At 31.5% G+C, this 21,249-nt stretch overlaps 1 protein-coding gene across 1 annotated transcript; it reads left to right on the top strand.

The window, feature by feature from the left end:
- The first annotated feature begins 108 nt into the window (after nucleotides 1–108).
- LOC121202995 (probable NAD(P)H dehydrogenase subunit CRR3, chloroplastic) lies at nucleotides 109–1,486 on the top strand. The gene is made up of 3 exons (XM_041086548.1): nucleotides 109–422; nucleotides 506–651; nucleotides 1,272–1,486. The coding sequence occupies exons 1-3, from the start codon at nucleotides 178–180 to the stop codon at nucleotides 1,394–1,396; spliced, it is 516 nt and encodes a 171-aa protein (XP_040942482.1). The 5' UTR covers nucleotides 109–177; the 3' UTR covers nucleotides 1,397–1,486.
- Nucleotides 1,487–21,249: the final 19,763 nt, after the last annotated feature.

Genomic DNA, 21,249 nt, shown 5'->3' with positions numbered 1-21,249 from the left:
CTAATGTTGTACGTTAAAGATCTTGTCAAGATATTTCTGACCAGCCAATGGCTCTATAGATGGTTTTATAAGTTATCCTTTGACAGATAGCGGAGCAAAACACCATAAATAATAAATAACAAAAATCCAAATACGAAACAGAGAACATAAAAAAATAGAGAAGAAAAAAGAAAAAGCATGGCTTGCTTATCCTGCAGTTGTATATCCATTGCCATGGCCAAAGCTGTTATCCATCCCCCCATTGCCTCTCTTACCGACAAACCCTCCCCACAAGAAACCCAAACAAATTCAAAACCCAAAACAGCAACTCGACCAAGAAAAAAGAGACAACGTTTGCGGCAACAAAAGCCACACCCTCCTCCTTCAATCGTCCAGATTGAACGTGCCATTGGTGCTGGTTCCTTCCGTGACGCTGACTCCAGGCATATCTTTCTTCACCCCCCCTTTGCTTTTTTATGGGTAATTGAGAATAATATTTATGTTTGTTTTGTTTAAACATGGGCAGTGATTTGGAGGAGCAAAGGAGGAAGACGATATTCGATGGGCTTTTGCCTGTCACTGGTGGTAAATTTGAAGGAGACATTGAAAAGAAGCTTTGCGAGACTGGGGAGTGGATTGGTACCACTACTGAAGCAACCTTCCGTTCCTCCGGTACTTCATTTTTCTCTCTATTTTCTTTCAATCGAGTTTAGATAAGTTTTAGTACTGCAAGGTGAAAGCTACTTGTAAGATGGAAAGATTAAGATGTATATGAAGCATATTTAGGTATAAGAGGTAGGCAATATGATTTTTTTTTATACTGCATTTGATAATAGCTTGCAGAATAGCGCAAAACAAGCAACCAATTGAATGATCAAGAAACTTCAACTCTTAAACCAAGTTAGAATGCAGATACTCTTCTGCCATTGTCAGTAGCTCAGGTCTCCACCCCTCACTTTGCTGGCTTATGATATCGAATTAAGATCAATTGTTACATGCCAAGACTTAAGCTGAGCAAATATGCAGCCTTAACCTTGAATTTTACACCTTTAGTCAGCCTTCAAACACTCTATTAGCAGTTGCATTTAGAAGCAACCCACACTTAGCGTATGTTGGAAAAGAGATAGGCAGTGCTGGACTTTCAACTTCTTCGAATAAGGGTGGGGGTGACCTAGACTACTGTTGAGGTTGCATCCCATAGATCGTAATGTGATCCAGTTAGTGGTAAATTTCATTTGTGATGATAGATGACTCGTATGATTGATTTGTTAATGGGAAAATTGCTTGTGCAGGAAAAACAATCCTGTTGGTTGTGCTACAATGGATCCTACCAATTTGGACCTTTTCTCTACTAGTTGCTTCTGGGGTCATAAAGCTACCATTCAGCACCCCCCTAATCGACGACCTCATCATGTGAAACCACTTTGCTTCATTCTTCTGGATATCATGTTGTGTATAAGACTGTTCACATCTTGTTTAAACCAATCAACCGCAGCTTCAATCATAATATCACCATGCCACAAAATAGCACTGGATCTTAAAACCAAATTTACCTAAAGACTCTCATGTGTCTTCAAGTCTATACCGAAAGTCTAAAACCTTTCCTCATAAACCCTAAAATGAAGTATTAACAACTGCAATATAAATTCATCTTCCTCTACTTTTTAGGTTCGTAACTTGCTAAGTTTACTCCTAAAAACTATTAGGGCCCTTTGGATACAAAGGTAACTGTTTCATAGCTTTTCATGCAAATCTTTTTTCAACTGGAGTTTAATGTGCTGTTTGGATCTCATTAGTGAGGCGAGATTGATGAAATGTGGGGTTTTTCTTTTTAAATAAATGATGCAACATACAGACTAATTATAAAAATGGGTCGATTTTTACAGTAAAGTAGGGTGCTGACAAGTTGTCAGGTGGCATCACTCTAAGTTTTCCCATAACCATTAGCTAATTGTGCTGTTGGAAAAAAAATTTTTTAAGTGGTATTACCTAACACATTGGTGGCATTGATATAAAGTTTTAAATAATACATATATTTTTGGGGATATACAGAACCGAAAATACGTAGTAAAAAAATATTTTCTTTTTGTGGTTTTTTTTAAAGGTGGTAGAAAAAGAAAAAAAAAGTTGAAAAAGCGGGAAAAAATGCTGGTGTTGTGGTGCCACCTGCCAGGTTGATGGCATCGGTTTGAAATTTTAACAAGTTCAGCCGTTGTTAAAGAAAAAAGTTGAAAATGTTTTTTTTATGGGTGTTGCCTGATAGTGTGACAACACCAAACCCCTATATGAACCCCTTCCCTGACTAAAAAACAAAATTTTGGTTGTTTATGGGTTCCAAACAAAATGAGAGAGAAAAAAAAAGTTCTTAGAAATTAAGATTGAAGATAAATAATATTTGTTTTCCATTTTAGAATTAAAGTTTTTTTTTAACTTCAAAAAACAAGTTTGAATTGATAATGTTAGCTTGTAATTATTTTTATGTATTTTTATTTTATTTTACTATTATGTGACTATATATTGATAATTAATAGTATGAGATGCAAGTTATATTGTTTGATAAAAAGTTTCTTTGTTGCTTTAAAATGGTATGAATTGTTTTAATAGGAACTAATATATATAATTTTTATTTTTAATTTGTTTTATAGATATACTATCGAAGATAAATAACCAATTCTTCGTATATGTCCACTTCGATGTGATAATTTTCCAAACAAAAGTTGGTTGTATACTTGAATCGTGCCATAAAATTGGAATGAGATTTAACAAGAGTGTAAAACTTGATGAAATCAAACAAAAGATTAGTGCAAAAATCACTTGACGTTGTGGGAGGAGGTTGCCCAGACTATTTTACAAATTTCTAGTTTCATCAAATTCGTGCAAATATAGGGAGATGGAACTTGTAAAAGATGATGACGTGAAGATTATGATTGTCCTGTATTGCTCGCCTGGTAACATTGACCCAGTTGAGTTGTTCTTTGAGTTAGCGGATGTTGAGCCCCATACAAAATGTCACTTTAATAAATTAACAATATAGAGTTCATAACTCGTATACAAAGGCTTCGAGAACATTTGTCGATAGGTGATATTCTATACACGGGTTTGACTTTGATCTGAATGTTGGATGGGTAGAATCGTGTGATTATGAAGCTACATCGACATGGAGTGACAATCTACACAATGCTCTTATTATGTATAATAACCCTAATCCGGGTCCCCATTTACAGATACATACATTGGTGATTGGTATAGATGCAAATATTGAAGGACTTGATAATGATAGTGGTTCTGATCACCAAACTGAAGATTTTAGTGACTTTGATCTCAATTAGGTCTTGGATGATATCAACAACGAAGGCGCAAGCGATGATGATAATGTATACGCCCCTTCACTCAAGAACCAAACTTGTGACATTGTTATACGGAATGATCGTTCAACCCACATGTTGAGTGTAGATCTCGATGTTGTACATGCATATAAGTTCTTTGAATACTTAGATATAGCACCTTCTTACAAGTTAGTGCTAAATTTTGAATAAGAAGAGTTGGTTGTAGGTCAACAATGCCCAAACAAGAAGGAAGAAGTATAGCATAAAAGCGTCGATGGACTACAAAATCACTATATCTAAATCGATATTATACATTAGGGAGTGTTGAAGGTTTGCAGAAGGTTGGTTGCAATTGACAGGTACGAGCCGCGTTGATGCAGAGGTCACAGCTGTGTGAGATTTGAAAATATGTAGGGTCTCATACATGCACTGCTGCATAGATGATGCAAGATTATGAGAAACTTAATGCGAAAACAATCTGTAATTACATCATGCCATTTGTGAAAAACATATCCACCATTCCTGTATCGGTCTTGATTTTCGACATGCAATCTCGATTTTAGTACAGAGTGTTATACAAGAAAGCATGGTGGGCTAAACAGATGACGATGGAACAATTGTACGGAGATTGAGATACATTGTACAATGAACTTTAAGGGTAGTTAGTCGCAATACAAGATTATGTGTTATAGGCTGTGGTTGACTTGCAGGCACTGCCTGCTTATGAACTAGAACACCAAACAGATTTAAAGAAAAAATATTTCGCTTGTTCTAGACATTCAATCTATGCGTTAGGATCTTTCCCTATTGTAAGCCGCTTGTGCAAGTTGATGGAACCTAGTTGTAATGAGAAATATTCACAAATCCTTTTTATTGCAGTTGCACAAGACAATAACCCACTACAACAAAACAGGTTTTTAGCGTTGCTGAAACAATTTGCAGCATTTTGATAAGCGTCGCAAAAAATGCCGCTAAAGATAATGTTGTTAAATTTTGTGGTGTTTATGTGGGAAAATGCCACTATAGAACATGACCTTTAGCGGTGCTTCTCATAAAAACGCCGCCAAAGAACATGATCTTTAGTAGCGCTTTCCCCACAAACACTGCTAAAGAAAATGATCTTTAGCGATGCTTTCCCACAAATGCCGGTAAAGGTCATGTTCTTTAGCGGCGTTTGTGGGAAAACGCCACTAACTTTAGCAGATTTTACCAAGCTATTTTCGTTTATATAGAACTCGAATTTTTAACATAATTTCTTGTAGCATCAAATCCAACCAAAAACTTCAAATCTAAATGATACTATCACGAAAGAAATATGTATATAATCTAAATTAATAAATGAAATAACAAAATATATTATATTCAAAAGTTATATTGTTAAGCTATTCTCACAATAAGAAAACAAAATTCTAAGATGGCGGGTTCTGCGACTGCTAAAACATCTTCATCATATTCTGAAGCTGTAACTGGAGTTCGTCATATTTTCTTGTTGCCTTTGCTTCCCTCGCTACTACCTCCACTTTAAGTTGTAGTTGGAGTTCATCAGATTTTATTTGAGTCTCTGCTTCTCTCGATGCTGCCTCCGCTTTAAGTTGAGCAATTTGCTCAACTGTGCTCACTTGCATCTAAGCCATCTGGTCTCTTAACCTCTAAACTTTAGCTTAAGCCTGATTCGTTGAAGGCATGTATTGCTGCGAGCTGGATCCAAAATATTGGGTTGGGCTAACAAAAGATCCTTGAAATCGAACCTGACCATACCTTTTAGGACCTAAAACTTCAGTAATAATTTGATTATCAATGTCGTCCAGATTAACAGAACTATCACTTGAAGCGATCGCTTCATACTTCGCCCTTTTATCCTTTAGTTTCTCCTAATAAATCAATCAAGGAGATAGAAACAAAATATTTAATCAAACGAATGCAACATAACTTGGCATTATTTGCATTACAAACGACGAATTAAACTATTATAATCAAACATGATAAATATTTAAAATAATTCAAAATTTATTAAGTAAATATACCATAATTTCTGCAGCTTTAGTAGTCATAGGAGATCCTATCTTTCTTTCTATGTACAATGTCAAAAAGCTGAAGGCGTCCAACTTTTTGACCAGATGACAGTTCCTACAATATAGTAGTAAAAATATTATTTTGTAGAAAGTAATTAATATTTGACACACAATTAATAAATTCAAAATACCTCGTCATCAGCTATACAAGCAAAACTTTTCGACCCAGCTGTGTGCGTGAATTTTTGTTTTTGCCTACTTGTAGTTCCAACTCGCTCACGATCCTACATTATGAAATTATTATTACGTATATCGTAAATCCTATAAACCAAAATAATTATAAGAGTTTGGAAGTACGTAATACCTCTCCTTTCTTTGAATTCCAAAATCTAACTACATCTTCCCATTGGTACCTCAGAATTCCCGGCAGGACATTTCACAATTTCTCTTCGAGGCTTATATTTTTCTTAAAATATTCCTTCTTTAAAGTACTTTTATGGTCTCTCCATTTCTTTCCTAATGCCTTCACATAATTATCCGAGACCTCTGAAGCAAATCTCTCCTACAAATAATACAAGTTTAGAAAGTAAATATAAATGAAACTTAAACCAACGTATTATAAATTACATTCACATTATTACCTTAATATTATCAAGAGCTTGATTTTTGTTACTATCAAGCATATATTGCCACGACTTGGAGTTGATTGGCAACATATTGACATTTCGTGCTATAATTATTATAAAATATGATTATTTATTTAATTAATCAAAAATTAATTAATTATTCATAGAATTATTATGAAATATGATTAATAGTTAAATCTCTCATTGTGTTCCTATAAAAGCAAGAGTGGAAAAATCATAGTTGTCTTTAGCTCTCTCAATAGCCCAATCCAATAACTCATGCCCGGAATCAAGCTGCTCGGAACATATTAAGGATGCATGATATGTAATATTTTTATCACAAGTTTTAATTTTTTAATATAATATAGGGTAAAATGAGATAATACGATTTGAATTCGTATTAAACGAATATTTAGTGAGAGCTATATTCACTATTCAAGAATTGGAAAATATTAGGTTTCTTTGGTTTTTGACTGTCGAAACCATTTCTATTTTGGAAAAAAAAACAAAAATTAGTTGTCGACTTAAAAAAAAAAATTGGGAGTCGCCACCAATCCTTTATTGAGGTGTGATTGGATCACCTAAAAAATAACTTTGGTCTACGAGTTTTAGAAAAATGGATCCGGGAGTCGGTTACTACGAGGAAGGATTAGCACCCTCGTAACGCCCAAAATTGGTACCTAGTTAATTAATTAGTGTCTTAATATCGAAAATTTAAAAATATGATCCTTAATAAAAACTTAAAAAACGTTACTTATTAAGACTCTTATCATTTCGGAGAAAGAAAATGTCACACCCAATGCGTTAGGGCACGACATTCTAATTCCACAAAAATGAATTAGTCCAAAATACTAGTGTAATAAAATTTAAAAGAATATTCATTTGTGTAAGATTTATAAAGAAACCGCGGCCCAATACGTTAGGGCACAATTTTCCAAAATCCTAAACTTGGAATATTTCCTTTGTTATTATTTTTTTAAAAAAATCTTTGTCTCGAGAAATCAATACGCCACATCTAATACGTTAGGATACAACATATTAAATTCCCGACAACAAGTTTTTCACTTTATTTTTTGATTAATGAGCAATTCTCGATTGTTAGATTTAACGAAGAAAATTAGAACCCAATACGTTAGGGCTCAATTTCTTTGAAAATCCTAAATACGAGTATTATCTCAATTTTGAAAATTTTAAAATCGAGTAAAAAAATGATGTAATGCTACATTAAGTGTAAAATACAATAATAAATACAACAATGGCATAGAAATAAACGAAATTAATGTACATAAAAAACAACGACATGTAAAGTATCAAATGAACAAAATATAAATGAAAACATAAATCAATAAGCAAATGAAGGAAATAAAAAATATAAAGAGAAAACAAGGTACAAAATATATACATGAAATTATAAAGAATAAAAGACATACACATGGGTTTACATATAAAATTTTGGACTATAGAATTTATAACAAAATATATATAATGCATTTATGAAATAAAGAAAAATATATAAATATACATATATATATTATAACATATGTGTTGAAAATATAAGTTTGTATTTAAGCAAATAAAAAACATAGACATGTGTGTGTATATATATATAAATATTCATTAGAAAAATATATAAATACATACATGTACATATATACAAAAGTAAAAAAATTGAAACTAAATATAAAAGTATATATATGTATATAAAAGTTAGGAAGTAAAATAAAAATAAAAACATATGTATAAAATATATATAAGCATACGTATACTATATATAAAACAATATATATTACATAAAAACGATGCATGCGCATGAATATAAAAATAAAAATCAAAATAAAAAATAATAATGATACAAGATTAATGATGCCACATAATAGTATTAATAATATTAAAATAATTAATTTAATAATAAAAAAAACTAAAATAACAAATAGAGGATTAAATAGCATCAATAATAAAAGACCAATGAATTTAAAACAAAGAGTATAAAATAAAAAATATATAAGGTCAAATAAAATGTAAACAAATTTGAAAATAATGAATTTGAAAATGAATAATAATGGAAAAAGAGATTTGAAATCAACAATATACAAATCAATAAATAAATTATACACAAATCAACAAAATAAGAACGCAAGAGAGAGAGAAATTTGAGTAACACTCTTAAGAATTATTATTACTCATCACTTTCGTCTTTTACAATGAAGGGAGAGGCATCTATTTATAGTTGAGTCTCCCCAAATCCAACAGTACAGATTAATTACATCAACGGCTAAGATTAAAAGGTATCTACAAATTAAATCTCTAAGATTACAAAATCATATCTTCTAAGATTGCATATCATATCTAAGATTACATATCACATCTATGATTGCATATCCTTGAAGATTATGTTTCCATATGCATCAAGCTTGTAGATAGACCTTCAACTTTTTCAAGTAATGGGCCATCCCGATCGGGCCAAATGATATAATTTTGGACTTTGTTTTATTATTTTGAGTTTATTATTTTTTTATGAGCCCGGGCTAAATTGGCCAATTACAGTTGCCAATATTCTATTTTTACATTTTTTATAATTGTTTTCTCAAAAGACAATTTATTTTCAATAATGAAAATATGAAAACATTTTCAATACACTATTTTGTTATAACATAGACATGAGAATGAAAAATAAAATTATATTTATATAGATTAAAACTAGAGTAAGAGGTTTTGATATTTAAAAATTGTAGAGAAAAAATATATTTACAGTTTAAATGAATTTGAATTAGGACTAATTCATTAATTAAATTTAAAGTTAAAAACCTTGTTTTCAACTTTTTCAATTGTACGAAACATTTTGGGGTTGGCTTGAACCAAAAACATTTGTTTATTGAACCCAAAAGTAACCTTAGTGATTGGGGTTGGCTTGAAGCACATGCAGTAATTTCAGCACTTAGAATTGGCTAGGATGAAGCACATGCAGTGACTGACATTCATAATCTTTCCACTGGATGATGCTGATAATTTGCTAAATTAGTAATAATGATCAAGTAAACCATACAAGTAACAGCCTAAAAAGAGAAAAAAGGGTAACCATATGATACAAGTAATCAAAGCACTAAGTAACGGTTGAATAAGTACTGTGAGTCTCGCTTTTAATTTCTAGAAGAAAAGAATGGTAAAGTGGTGTTGTGGCGAGGTCCTGGATTAAGTCTAGACTATATGCAGTCATAAAAATTTTGCAAATCAAACACCACATAAGACTAGACTATGTGTTAGCTAAACTTTTCAATGAACCAAAAGAATCCATCAAATGAAAATCAAAGCTACATGTAAGCTATAAAGTGTTATACACTTTTCAATCGATATCTAACAGTTATATACCAATGCATAAAATAATATACTAACCTAATTGATTGTATAAAACAAACAGAAACTAAAATCTTCCTATAATAGTTTACTGCAAATTAATCCATATATCAATCCGTTCCTCAATATCTAATAGTCATATACCAATACATGAACAGATTAAAAGATTTCAATTCTAAAAAGACAGAACAAAGGAAAAGAAAAAAAGTTAATGATATAACCCAAAAAATAATAAAAATTAACCCAAAAAAACCCTAAAAAATTATAGTCCCAACTCGTAAAATTCAACCAAATTAAGAACATTATCTGAATTTTTTAAAAAAATAGATATAAAAAATAATAGAATGAAATGAAAAATTACCAGATGGGGTTGTTGTTTATACAGAACATATATTTTTGCATTGTTGTGGGTTAAAATTTGAAAGATGAGAATAAATTAACAAACAAACTAGACCCTAAATAGAAAACCTTACATGATGATGCAGTAGAGGAGTGTCGACGGTGACGCAATAGAGGAGTGTCGACGGCGATGCGGTAGAGGACTGTTGATGGCGATGCGGCAGAGGAGTGTTGACGGCGATGTAGTAGAGGGGATAGTTAACAGCGATACAACAGACGATCAAGGAAAATCTAAGGGATTTGGGGAAGATTTTTAGGGAAAAAAATAAGGGATTTCGGGGAAATGATTTGGGGGTAAAACTAAGCAGAGCAAAATGGCATTGTTTCGTTTAAAATAAAATGATACTTTGCGGCGTTTTTCTCATAAACGCCGGTATTGCTTACCTTTTGCGGCGTTTATGACAAAAATGCCACTACTGCTTTACCTATTGCGGCTAAAAACGCCGCTAAAACCTTAATTTCCTTTAGTAACCAGAATGTACTACCGATAGCCTTTGCCATTGTGGAGGCTGATAATATGGAATCATGACAATTTTTCTTGACAAACTTGCAGAGGATGTTGCTAGACAAGACAACATTTGCATTATTTGCAATCAATCAAGGAGGCTAATTGCGACAAATATAAATTTTTAATGTTCCATGGAGATCCATGCACTACATCTGTCACATTATAATTAACTTTCACAGGGAATTGAAGAATGCAGATTGACATAAACAAGTCGTGAACATGGGTAATTCAACAGTCATATAGTTTTTTATCTTTTGAATTCATTTAGAAACTCAAATGAATGATAACATGTCTTATGAAAATACATACGCCAGGTACGAGTTGAAACAACATCGTTTCAGACAAAGGATGACGATGCTTCAAGCTGAAACAAACTGTAATGTACATGAGTGATTTAGTATCATGGAGCCATATTAATAGGCTCAATATTTCAATGACGAGTCTTGTTATGGACATATGACCACCAATCTCATTGAGTCTATTAATTCCATCTTGAAGCGTACACGACATCTACTCATTTTAGTTGATTTCTCAACTACATTCTAAAAGCTAGCAATCTTGATGCCAAGAATGTTGAGAAACAAGCAGAGTAGATGGAGGCAGGACATGTTCACTATGAGGAGATTAAGAAGGCGATGGAGGTCAACACATAGAGAGTGAGGTCAATATTCGTATAAATATATTCCCAACATTTGGAAGCTTTCCAAGTGACAGAGTTTGTCAGACATCGAGTGGGTATCCTAGCGAGGTCCAATGGAGTTGATCTCCGAAATAGGTAGTGCGATTGTGAGAAGTCTCAAACTCTTTAGTACCTATGATCACTCATCGTTGCAACGTGTGCATGGACCAAGGTCAATTGTGATCAATATATCGATGAGATGTACATATTGGAATGCATGTTATGCATTTGGGAAAATGAGTTTCCCACCCTTAGGGATGTCTCGACATGGGAAGTGCCTCCGCTTACATTCGAGTTGCTCCTAGACCCAAGGCTATGTAAGGTACCCAAAGGTCGATCATAGGCCAACATGATTCTAAATGACATGGACTTGAGGAAGAAAGACAAACCCAAAAGTTGCAGTTTACGTAGAACAATTGGCCACAGTCAAAGCAAGTGTTTGTATCGAAATTTCCATCCTAGACAATCGTCATAGTTGAGATGAATATAAATTTATGTACCCGATGTTCAAATGTACTTTTATCATTTTCACATATTGAATTAAATTTGTTTCTACGTTTTTTTCCATGATTCCCTTATTACAAAATTTAATTCAATATGTGAAAATGATAAAAGTACATTTGAACAAATATTTAAAATTCATAAATGGTAAAAATTTAAAATCATGATAAGAAAAATATTTGTTCTCATAAGTTAAAATTTATGGTAAGTAAGATAGATTTAGCATTAGTTCAAACATTTACTAAATTTTTTCCACGTTTAACATTAATTAAAAAATATTTGGTTTCTTATTTAACATTAATTCAAATAATTACCTTGACAAAATTTCATAAGTTAAATGAAAACATATGGAAAAAATTTTGAACTACAATTTTTAATTCAAACAATTTATTAATTATATTTGTTTCTGAAAAATATTTGTTCCTATAAATAATTACAAAAATAATTTGAAAGAAATGAAAGAAAAAAAATTGAAATTTTGTTAAAAAATGAAATAAAGTTTATTACAAAAAAAAATGGTATAATTACTTCACAATTTACATGTATCAAAATTGATGGTTGAATGGAGTTATCCGTAGGGTGAAACGCTATGGTACTCTTCATTGATGTTTGGATTGTTCGAGATGGTCAATTGGGAGCTCAATGTTTTCCTCACCCAAACCTACATTCTCGTTATTCATTGATGAACCTTGGGGTGTATCGAAGTAACTCAAAAAATCGTATGTCCCAAAGGTTTTATTAGGAGGTGTGGAGTACTGGGTGCAGAGCTCAACATATCAGCCATCATTGATGACCCCAGTTGCTGATAATAAAAACTTGAACTGGACATCTTCTAGTGATAGGAGTAGCCTTGGAACTCCGGTGCAAAACTGTCATTATGCAACTCCGGATGATAAGAACTACCCTCCGATTGTGTTTGTGTCCTCGTAGGTTCAGTCTCAGGAGCAGGATGCGAATGTCTTCAAAAAGGATGGGATTGACTCGGTCCACTTTACTATGCCCTTGTTGGTGCATGTGCTTAGGTACTACTATTAACTGGTCACCAAACAAATACTAAAACCTGCTTTACATGTACGAGCGTTGGTAGTGGACTGAAGGTGTGAAATCCCCCATACAAGAGTCCAACCAAGGCCTCTTGCCCAGCCAAGCGTTCCACATTACAATCCATTGTTGTTTCTCCAATGTCCAATTCTTTGCATCTTTTCATCTTTTATTAATGCCGAGGACATTGTCAAAGTTAACTGGAACATCTGAAACATTTTGCTTACACCCGAATTGCTGTAGAACCCAATCCTCGTTATGTCGCTCAATGATTGAAAAATTTAGAACGGGTGCATTAATGCACCACATGTATGAATGGTGGTAAGCCAACTGAGGAATTACACTCGCAACATCTGACACAACATATGACATCCACACGAACTACACAATTAATAACAGGATTATAGTGACACGAGTAAAATAACATAACTAAAATAATTACATGACATGAATATAATTTTATTTTGAGAAAAAGTTACCTCCTCCCCGACGTATACTTCAATCATTTTACTGTACACAATGATGGTTTCTGTCTTCCCGATCCTCGAGTAATTACAACATCAAAAAAGAAAACAAACTTGTTAGAAAATATTTTCATAAAAAATAATTATTATTCAATGTTTTTGAACTTTTTTTACCTATTTACAAGTGGGAAAACATATTGTTGGTGACTCAGTGATGCCTGGAATGACATCATGTACAGTGTCCAAGAATGTAGCATAGCAGGCACCCCACCTATATCTTTTGTATCAGGCGACAAAGCTCACAATACAACATTGCTAATACTATTGAACCCCAATTGTACGAGAGAACAATTTGAAAATCAGCCAACAAAGGTAAGTACATTAGGTGGACTTATTATTACATGCGTCCGACATGAGTATCCCCTATCAGATTTAGTATATATGCTCGAGCAACGCACATCTTCTCCCACTTGGAGCCACTACTTGGTAAAGTTTTGAAATTTTGCTTTAGCTAGGAAAATTTCAAACTAGTAAACTCGGAAGCACCATCACTCGACGATCATCCAAGTAATCGATGGCAAAACGACACAGGTTCGATCACTTTACTTGAACTCGTGACAACAAAATCGTCAACTAGGAGCCCGAGTTGCAATGTAACATCTTCTAAGGTGATGGTGCACTTTCCACATGACAAATTAAATGTGTGAATCTTCAGGCGCTACCTTTCAACCAAGGAGGATATCAAGTTAGCCCTAAGCTCAAACATTCTAATCAATGCCACCGTTCTAAATCCCGCGACATCCAAATAGGGGAAAATACATTCTTCCGACCGGTAACTCAAACCATGGACATGCGCTTTCAAGATACGATACTCACCTTGTTCATAACCAATTATCATATTAGTTAAATATGCTAATTAAAAAAATTATGATGTACAAATTTATAAAATACACGTGAATAACAAGTAGCAATTTTTTTATTGGGACATTAATCATCTTGGCAATGTGATCGGTTGCTCTAATCAATGAACCCATTTTGATATCTATACAAACAAATTTGAAAAAACATACCTATAATACCCCGAAAATTACTACACTAAGAAAGTAGGTATCCTTGATAGTAAAATAAGGAAATAAAGTGACAAAAAGGGAAATTTTGAGTTATGGCAACATTGGGAATTATATTATAACATATTAATTCAAGAAAGGATTAAATCGCAAAAGTGAGAAAAGTTTTGTTGCCCAAGAGTAAATACTCAAAATTTGAGGGAGTAAAGTGTGAATACAAAAATTTGAAGGACCAATAGTGTAAATATTTTAAGGGTGGAATAATCTAGAAACTAAGGAAAAAAGATGAATTAGGACCAAATTCAAAAGGTGAAGAATTTTGAGGGACTAAATCATAATTTTACCAAATTAACTGATGACTCAATGATGGAATTTTTAAAGATTATAAATGACAAAATGGTTAATTAAAATAGAGAGAAATCTAGAAGATAATGATGACGTTGGAGATATTTTATATTAATTATATAAATAAATATTAGTTTATTAATATTTTAATTTAATTTTTAAATGATATTTTATTATTTTATTAGTATTTTATTTAGTATATATAAGAAAAGAAAGATGAAGAATCATCCATTCCACCATATTTCCATGCAACTAACGTGAGAAGAGAGGAGAAGAAAGAAAGTTTTGCTTTCTTTACAATTTGGTCCTTCCACAAAAAATTTACCATTTTCACCTAGAAATCAAAAGAATTTCCATAGCTTCTAAGAGAGAAGAATAACAAGGAGACAATGGGGAGCTGGAATATCAAGTTAGATTCAAGAAATAGAAGCTGGAGGAGAGAGAAAATTAGGTTAAAGATTGAAATCAATAGCACAAGGTAAGAACATCAAGATTTCAATATATTTTTAAGTTCGATATTATTGAAAAAGCATGGAAGTAATGTTATAGTAGAGTTTTCTTATATAAGGTCTTATGTTCTTGATATATTAGTGAAGAGAAATAAGTGAAAGTGATGGGAAATATTATAGAGAAAGGGAATAAGGGAGTTATACACCTAGTAATCAACATTTTGCACTAAAACAGTTTTGGACAGCAGTAGTAGGTTAAATTTGAAAAATCACCATAAATTGTGGAAATATAATTAGAGTATGAATAAAATATTCAAATAAATATTATTGAGTCTAGTTTCTCATTGAAGAAATGATGTAAGTAATGGAATTATAAATCATGAGATATAAAAAATTTTGTGAGACAAGGTCAGAATGAATTCGGGTTCCCCTGTTCTGAATTGGAAAAATTATTAAAAATTGTAAAAAAATAATTATGGGTTATAATTTATATGTTTAAAATACTTAATGAGTCTATTTTTGATGAAAACAAATGGGAACATCATTCAAATTTTTTTAAAAAAAAATTAATTTTTAGTGAAGAGGGGTCAGAACTGTCAAATAGTGAAATAGGGGAAACTTTAAAGAATAAACTGTACTTATTGGGTAAACCAAAAATTCTAAAAAGTTTATGGTAAGAATATATGTGAGTCTAGTTTCAAATAAAATTTTTGGATCTCAATTCGGAGTTCTGTAGCTTAAGATATAATTAATTTAGTGACTATGACTCAAGTGAACAGCTTGTTATGAGTAAACAAGTTAATAGTGGTATTATGTATATATCAAGGATGTGGAATGAAGTGGAGGAGGAAAAATATATGTGAATATTTAGCTAATATGAGTTTATTTTAAAATAGCTAATTTACATGTTTTAGGTTTAGGGACTAAATTGAATAAAAGTAAAATTTTAAGGGTAATTTTGTAAAAATGTCAAAAAGTGACCAAATTGCATGAAATGAATTTTTTTATTATTTAAATTAATAAATTGAACGAAATATTAATTTATATCAAGATTGGGTGGAAATTCGAGAAAAATAGAAAATTACCAAAATGTCCCTAAATTTTGGTATTTCTACAATTTAGCCTGGTAAGTTCGTGTAACTTGAATTATATTATTAGATGATTGAGAAATTGATTTGAATTGTGAACATGAGAAATTGTGAATTGAATGAAATGGAAATGAAGTTTTGAATTACATGAGTAAATATCGGGTCTCGTAGGCCCTATTTGTTATGAATATAATATTTCGAGGATATTTTGTAAAGAATTATAAAAGCACGTTAAAAATTTGAAAGTTTTAATTTGGATGAAATTTTGTAACTTGGTTTAATATGTATGCAAATGTATGTCTTCTAGTAATGCCTCGTACCCTATTCCGGCGTCAAATACGGGTAAGGGGTGTTACAATGTGACATCGCCAGATTCGGTCATAACGTTTAGACCGGGTTTGGTGTGTTATAATTATTGGTATCAGAGCTATGGTTTAGTCGGTTCTCAGACTAACATAGCGTATGTGAGTTTAGCTATACATGCCATATTATTACTCGTGATAATGTAATATCTTCCGACTCCAATGAAATTGTTTTGTAAGACAGAGATGACTTCTAATCGAGTTGTTTCCAATCATGCTAAAAAAATTATGTTGAGGTGATTGAAATGTGTTTATGATGAAACGAAATTTAGAAAGGTATGAATAGAAAATTCATGATAAGTATGTGATAACGTATGAAGTAAGACAACCATGAGTTGAGAAATGTAGAAACGTAGAATAAAATGAAAGTTTATATGGTGATATGCTCATCCGCGTTTTCTTGGCACGCATATGATGTTTTGTGCTCAACATATTTCATTAAGTAAATATGGTAAGTAAATATACACAAATAAATGGAATGTATGTTTATGTACACTTGCTTGAATAAGTGTTATCAGTATGTTTATATGATAGAATCTTATGTTTAATTGTTAAATTAGAAATAATATGATGTTTGTTTTATGTTTTTGCTATTGAACCATGAATATTATAATAGTAAGAAAATTGAATTGAAAGATCAAATTAAGTAGAACACAGGAATGAGTACTTTCGTTCAGTGATATGTGATGAATTGACGGAAAATACCATGGTTGGACCATGACAACATGCGATATGTGATTTCCATATAAGACCATACCTGAGATATGGCATCAGTGTTCGATCTCATATAAGACCATGTCTGGGACATGGCATCGACATCGATATGTGAGCCAGTGTCAGGCCATGTCTGGGACATGGCATTGGCATCATTGAGATTATGAGAGGTCCCATGTAAGACCATGTCTAGGACATGACATTGGCATCATTGAGATTATGAGAGGTCTCATGTAAGACCATGTCTGGGACATGGCGTTGGCACCGAGATGAGAGGTCTCATGTAAGACCATGTCTGGGACATGGCGTTGGCACCGAGATGAGAGGCCCCCCGTAAGACCATGTCTGGGACATGGCATGGGCACCGATATGAGAGCTCTCATGTAAGACCATATCTGGGATATGGCATTGGCAGTACAGAAAACTTCCCATGTAAGACTATGTCTGTGACATAGCTTTGGCATGTTATTATCAGAAAAGAGACCCAAGTATCCTTAGTAATCCAAGTGATTCAATGGGCTAGTAAAGAAATTATGTTACATGAATGTTCAGGTAAAAGTACAATAAACAGATTCAGGTAAGTATAAGGATTAAGAATATTTCAGTTATCAGTTGAGAAAATAATTTCAACAAGGAAGGAGTAAGTTATAATCATGAGTTGTTTATGCAAGCAAGTAAGTAAACAAGTAAGAGAGTAAATAAAGAAGTTAAATTTGATGAGACAAAATATTCAGGTATGATACCTAAAAGAATGTATGTATTAACTAGAAGTTTTTTTTTACTGAGTGGAATAAAGTGAGGTTCGTGATAACAAAATTAGTCAGAGAAATGATAATTAAGTGGTAAAGATGTCTGTGTGTGAAGGTTACAGTCGAAATGAACATGATGATCTTTTCTGGATATTATATATATTCTTTTATCCTCAGAGATATGTATGTGTAATTGTTCAGTTCTAATAGAGTTCTTTTGTTGTGAGAATGTTAGCTAATTATAATGTTAGACGAAATCCCTGTTGGTCTGATTGGTTTATGACTGGTTATTGTTCTGTTTTGCATGCATACTTAGAAAGTGTATTGTTTTGCTAAAAGAAATATTGTGCTGATGACTAAATTGCAAAACATGTAAACATGATATGTGAAGTACATGATATGGATTATTAATAAATTACGGATGAATAATGAATTTTGAAATATAATACATATATTAAAAATAGAGAATATATAAATATACGGATTATTGGTACAAGGATTAAATTGTAAAGGATGTAAAAGCATTATGCGAAAAGTGTAAAAGTGATATGCATGCATGATATAATTTGCCCAAGTAGATGAGATTAGAACTACTAGGATATTAGTGGTATATCATTAAAGGACCCTACCACACTCTCTGATTAATAGCACGCTAGTGCTCTCGATTATTAGCACATTTATGTTCTCTATATAACACTTTAGTGCTTTCTGTTTAATAATGCATAATAATGCACTTCTGTATCAGTTTCGTATATCCTAAGTGTTCTATCTAATCTACTAGGACTCTGTAAAAAAAAAAGATAAATAATTTTCGCTACAAGGTAAAAGTTTACCTCTGATTCATGTTTGAAATATTGAATTAAAAATAAATTGTGAAATGAAAGGATAGAGAATGAATACAAATACTAAGCTCGGTAAATATGTGCAGAAGGGAACTATAGAATTAAAGAGATGATTTTAAGAAAACTAAATGAAGAAAGGACTTCTGGTTAAATGGAAAGAGAGGAAATAAGAGCTTAATTAAGTAAAAAGAAGAATATTATTAAAAAGGAAGTACAAAATGATATAAAAACTAGAAATGTTAGTGATAAGAATGGAAGTACAAAATGATAAGAATGGAAATGATATAAAAATATAGGAATGATGAAGTTCATAATCAAAACAAAACAAGGAAATTTTGAGGACGAAATTTATTTTAAGGGGGGAGAAATGTAATACCTCAAAAATTACTACAATAAGAAAGTAGGTATCCTTGATAGTAAAATAAGGAAATAAAGTGACAAAAAGGGAAATTTTGAGTTATGGCAACATTGAGAATTATATTATAACATATTAATTCAAGAAAGGATTAAATCGCAAAAGTGAGAAAACTTTTATTGCCCAAGAGTAAATACTCAAAATTTGAGGGAGTAAAGTGTAAATAAAAAAAATTTGAAGGACCAATAGTGTAAATATTTTAAGGGTAGAATAATCTAGAAACTAAGGAAAAAAGATGAATTAGGACCAAATTCAAAAGGTGAAGAATTTTGAGGGACTAAATCACAATTTTACCAAATTAACTGATGACTTAATGATGAAATTTTTAAAGATTATAAAGGACAAAATGGTCAATTAAAATAGAGAGAAATCTAGAAGATAATGATGATGTTGGAGATATTTTATATTAATTATATAAATAAATATTAGTTTATTAATATTTTAATTTAATTTTTAAATGATATTTTATTATTTTATTAGTATTTTATTTAGTATATATAAGAAAAGGAAGATGAAGAATCATCCATTCCACCATATTTCCATGCAACTAACATGAGAAGAGAGGAGAAGAAAGAAAGTTTTGCTTTCTTTACAATTTGGTCCTTCCACAAAAAATTTACCATTTTCACCTAGAAATTAAAAGAATTTCCATAGCTTCTAAGAGAGAAGAATAACAAGGAGACAATGGGGAGCTGGAATATCAAGTTAGATTCAAGAAATAGAAGCTGGAGGAGAGAGAAAATCAGGTTAAAGATTGAAATCAATAGCACAAGGTAAGAACATCAAGATTTCAATATATTTTTAAGTTTGATATTATTGAAAAAGCATGGAAATAATGTTATAGTAGAGTTTTCTTATATAAGGTCTTATGTTCTTGATATATTAGTGAAGAGAAATAAGTGAAAGTGATGGGAAATATTATAGAGAAAGGGAATAAGGGAGTTATACACCTAGTAATCAACATTTTGCACTAAAACAGTTTTGGACAGCAGGAGTAGGTTAACTTCGAAAAATAACCATAAAGTGTGGAAATATAATTAGAGTATGAATACAATATTTAAATAAATCTTATTGAGCCTAGTTTCTCATAGAAGAAACAGTGTAAGTAATGGAATTGTAAATCATGAGATATAATAAATTTTGTGAGATAAGGTCGGAATGAATTCGGGTTCCCCTGTTCTAAATTGGAAAAATCATTAAAAATTGTAAAAAAATAATTATGGATTATAATTTATATTTTTAAAATAATTAATGAGTCTATTTTCAATAGAAACAAACGGGAACATCATCTGAATTCTGTAAAAAAAGATAATTAATTTTTAGTGAAGAGGGGTCAGAACTGTCAAATAGTGAAACAGGGGAAACTTTAAAGAATAAACTGTACTTATTGGGTAAACCAAAAATTCTGAAAAGTTTGTGGTAAGAATATATGTGAGTTTAGATTCAGAAAAAATTTGCGGATCTCAATTCGGAGTTCTGTAGCTTAAGATATAATTAATTTAGTGACTATGACTCAAGTGAATAGCTTGTTATTAGTAAACAAGTTAATAGTGGTATTATGAATATATCAAGGATGTGGAATGGAGTGGAGGAGGAAAAATATGTGAATATTAAGATAATATGAGTTTATTTTAAAATAGCTAATTTACATGTTTTACGTTTAGAGACTAAATTGAATAAAAGTAAAATTTTAAGGGTAATTTTGTAAAAATGTCAAAAAGTGACCAAATTGAATGAAATGAGTTTTTTATTATTTAAATTAATAAATTGAATTAAATATTAATTTATATCAAGATTGGGTGGAAATTCGAGGAACATAAAAAATTACTAAAATGTCGCTAAATTTTGGTTTTTCTACAATTTAGCCTGGTAAGTTCGTGTAACTTGAATTATATTATTAGATGATTGAGAAATTGATTTGAATTGTGAACATGAGAAATTGTGAATTGAATGAAATGGAAATGAAGCTTTGAATTACATGAGTAAATATCGGGTCTCGTAGGCCCTATTTGTTATGAATATAATATTTCGAGGATATGTTGTAAAGAATTATAAAAGCACGTTAAAAATTTGAAAGTTTTAATTTGGATGGAATTTTGTAACTCGGTTTAATATGTATGCAAATGTATGTCTTCTAGTAATGCCTCGTACCCTATTCTGGCGTCAAATACGGGTAAGGGGTGTTACAATGTGATATCGTCAGATTCGGTCATAACGTTTAGACCAGGTTTGGGGTGTTATAATACCAATTGAAAACAATAACGCTTCCACATAATAATATTTACCACAACCCACTTTCGTAAATAATTTTATTTTGTATTATTTAAATAAA

This window comes from Gossypium hirsutum, chromosome D01, assembly GCF_007990345.1.
Source record: "Gossypium hirsutum isolate 1008001.06 chromosome D01, Gossypium_hirsutum_v2.1, whole genome shotgun sequence".
Classification (NCBI taxonomy): Eukaryota; Viridiplantae; Streptophyta; class Magnoliopsida; order Malvales; family Malvaceae; genus Gossypium; species Gossypium hirsutum.
This window is presented reverse-complemented; position numbering and strand designations above follow the sequence as displayed.

Coding starts and splice junctions, on each gene's coding strand:
- LOC121202995 (XM_041086548.1), top strand. CDS start 178: ATGGCTTGCTTATCCTGCAGTTGTATATCCATTGCCATGGCCAAAGCT. Junction 423..505: donor TTCCGTGACGCTGACTCCAG/GCATATCTTTCT, acceptor AAACATGGGCAG/TGATTTGGAGGAGCAAAGGA. Junction 652..1,271: donor AGCAACCTTCCGTTCCTCCG/GTACTTCATTTT, acceptor TTGCTTGTGCAG/GAAAAACAATCCTGTTGGTT.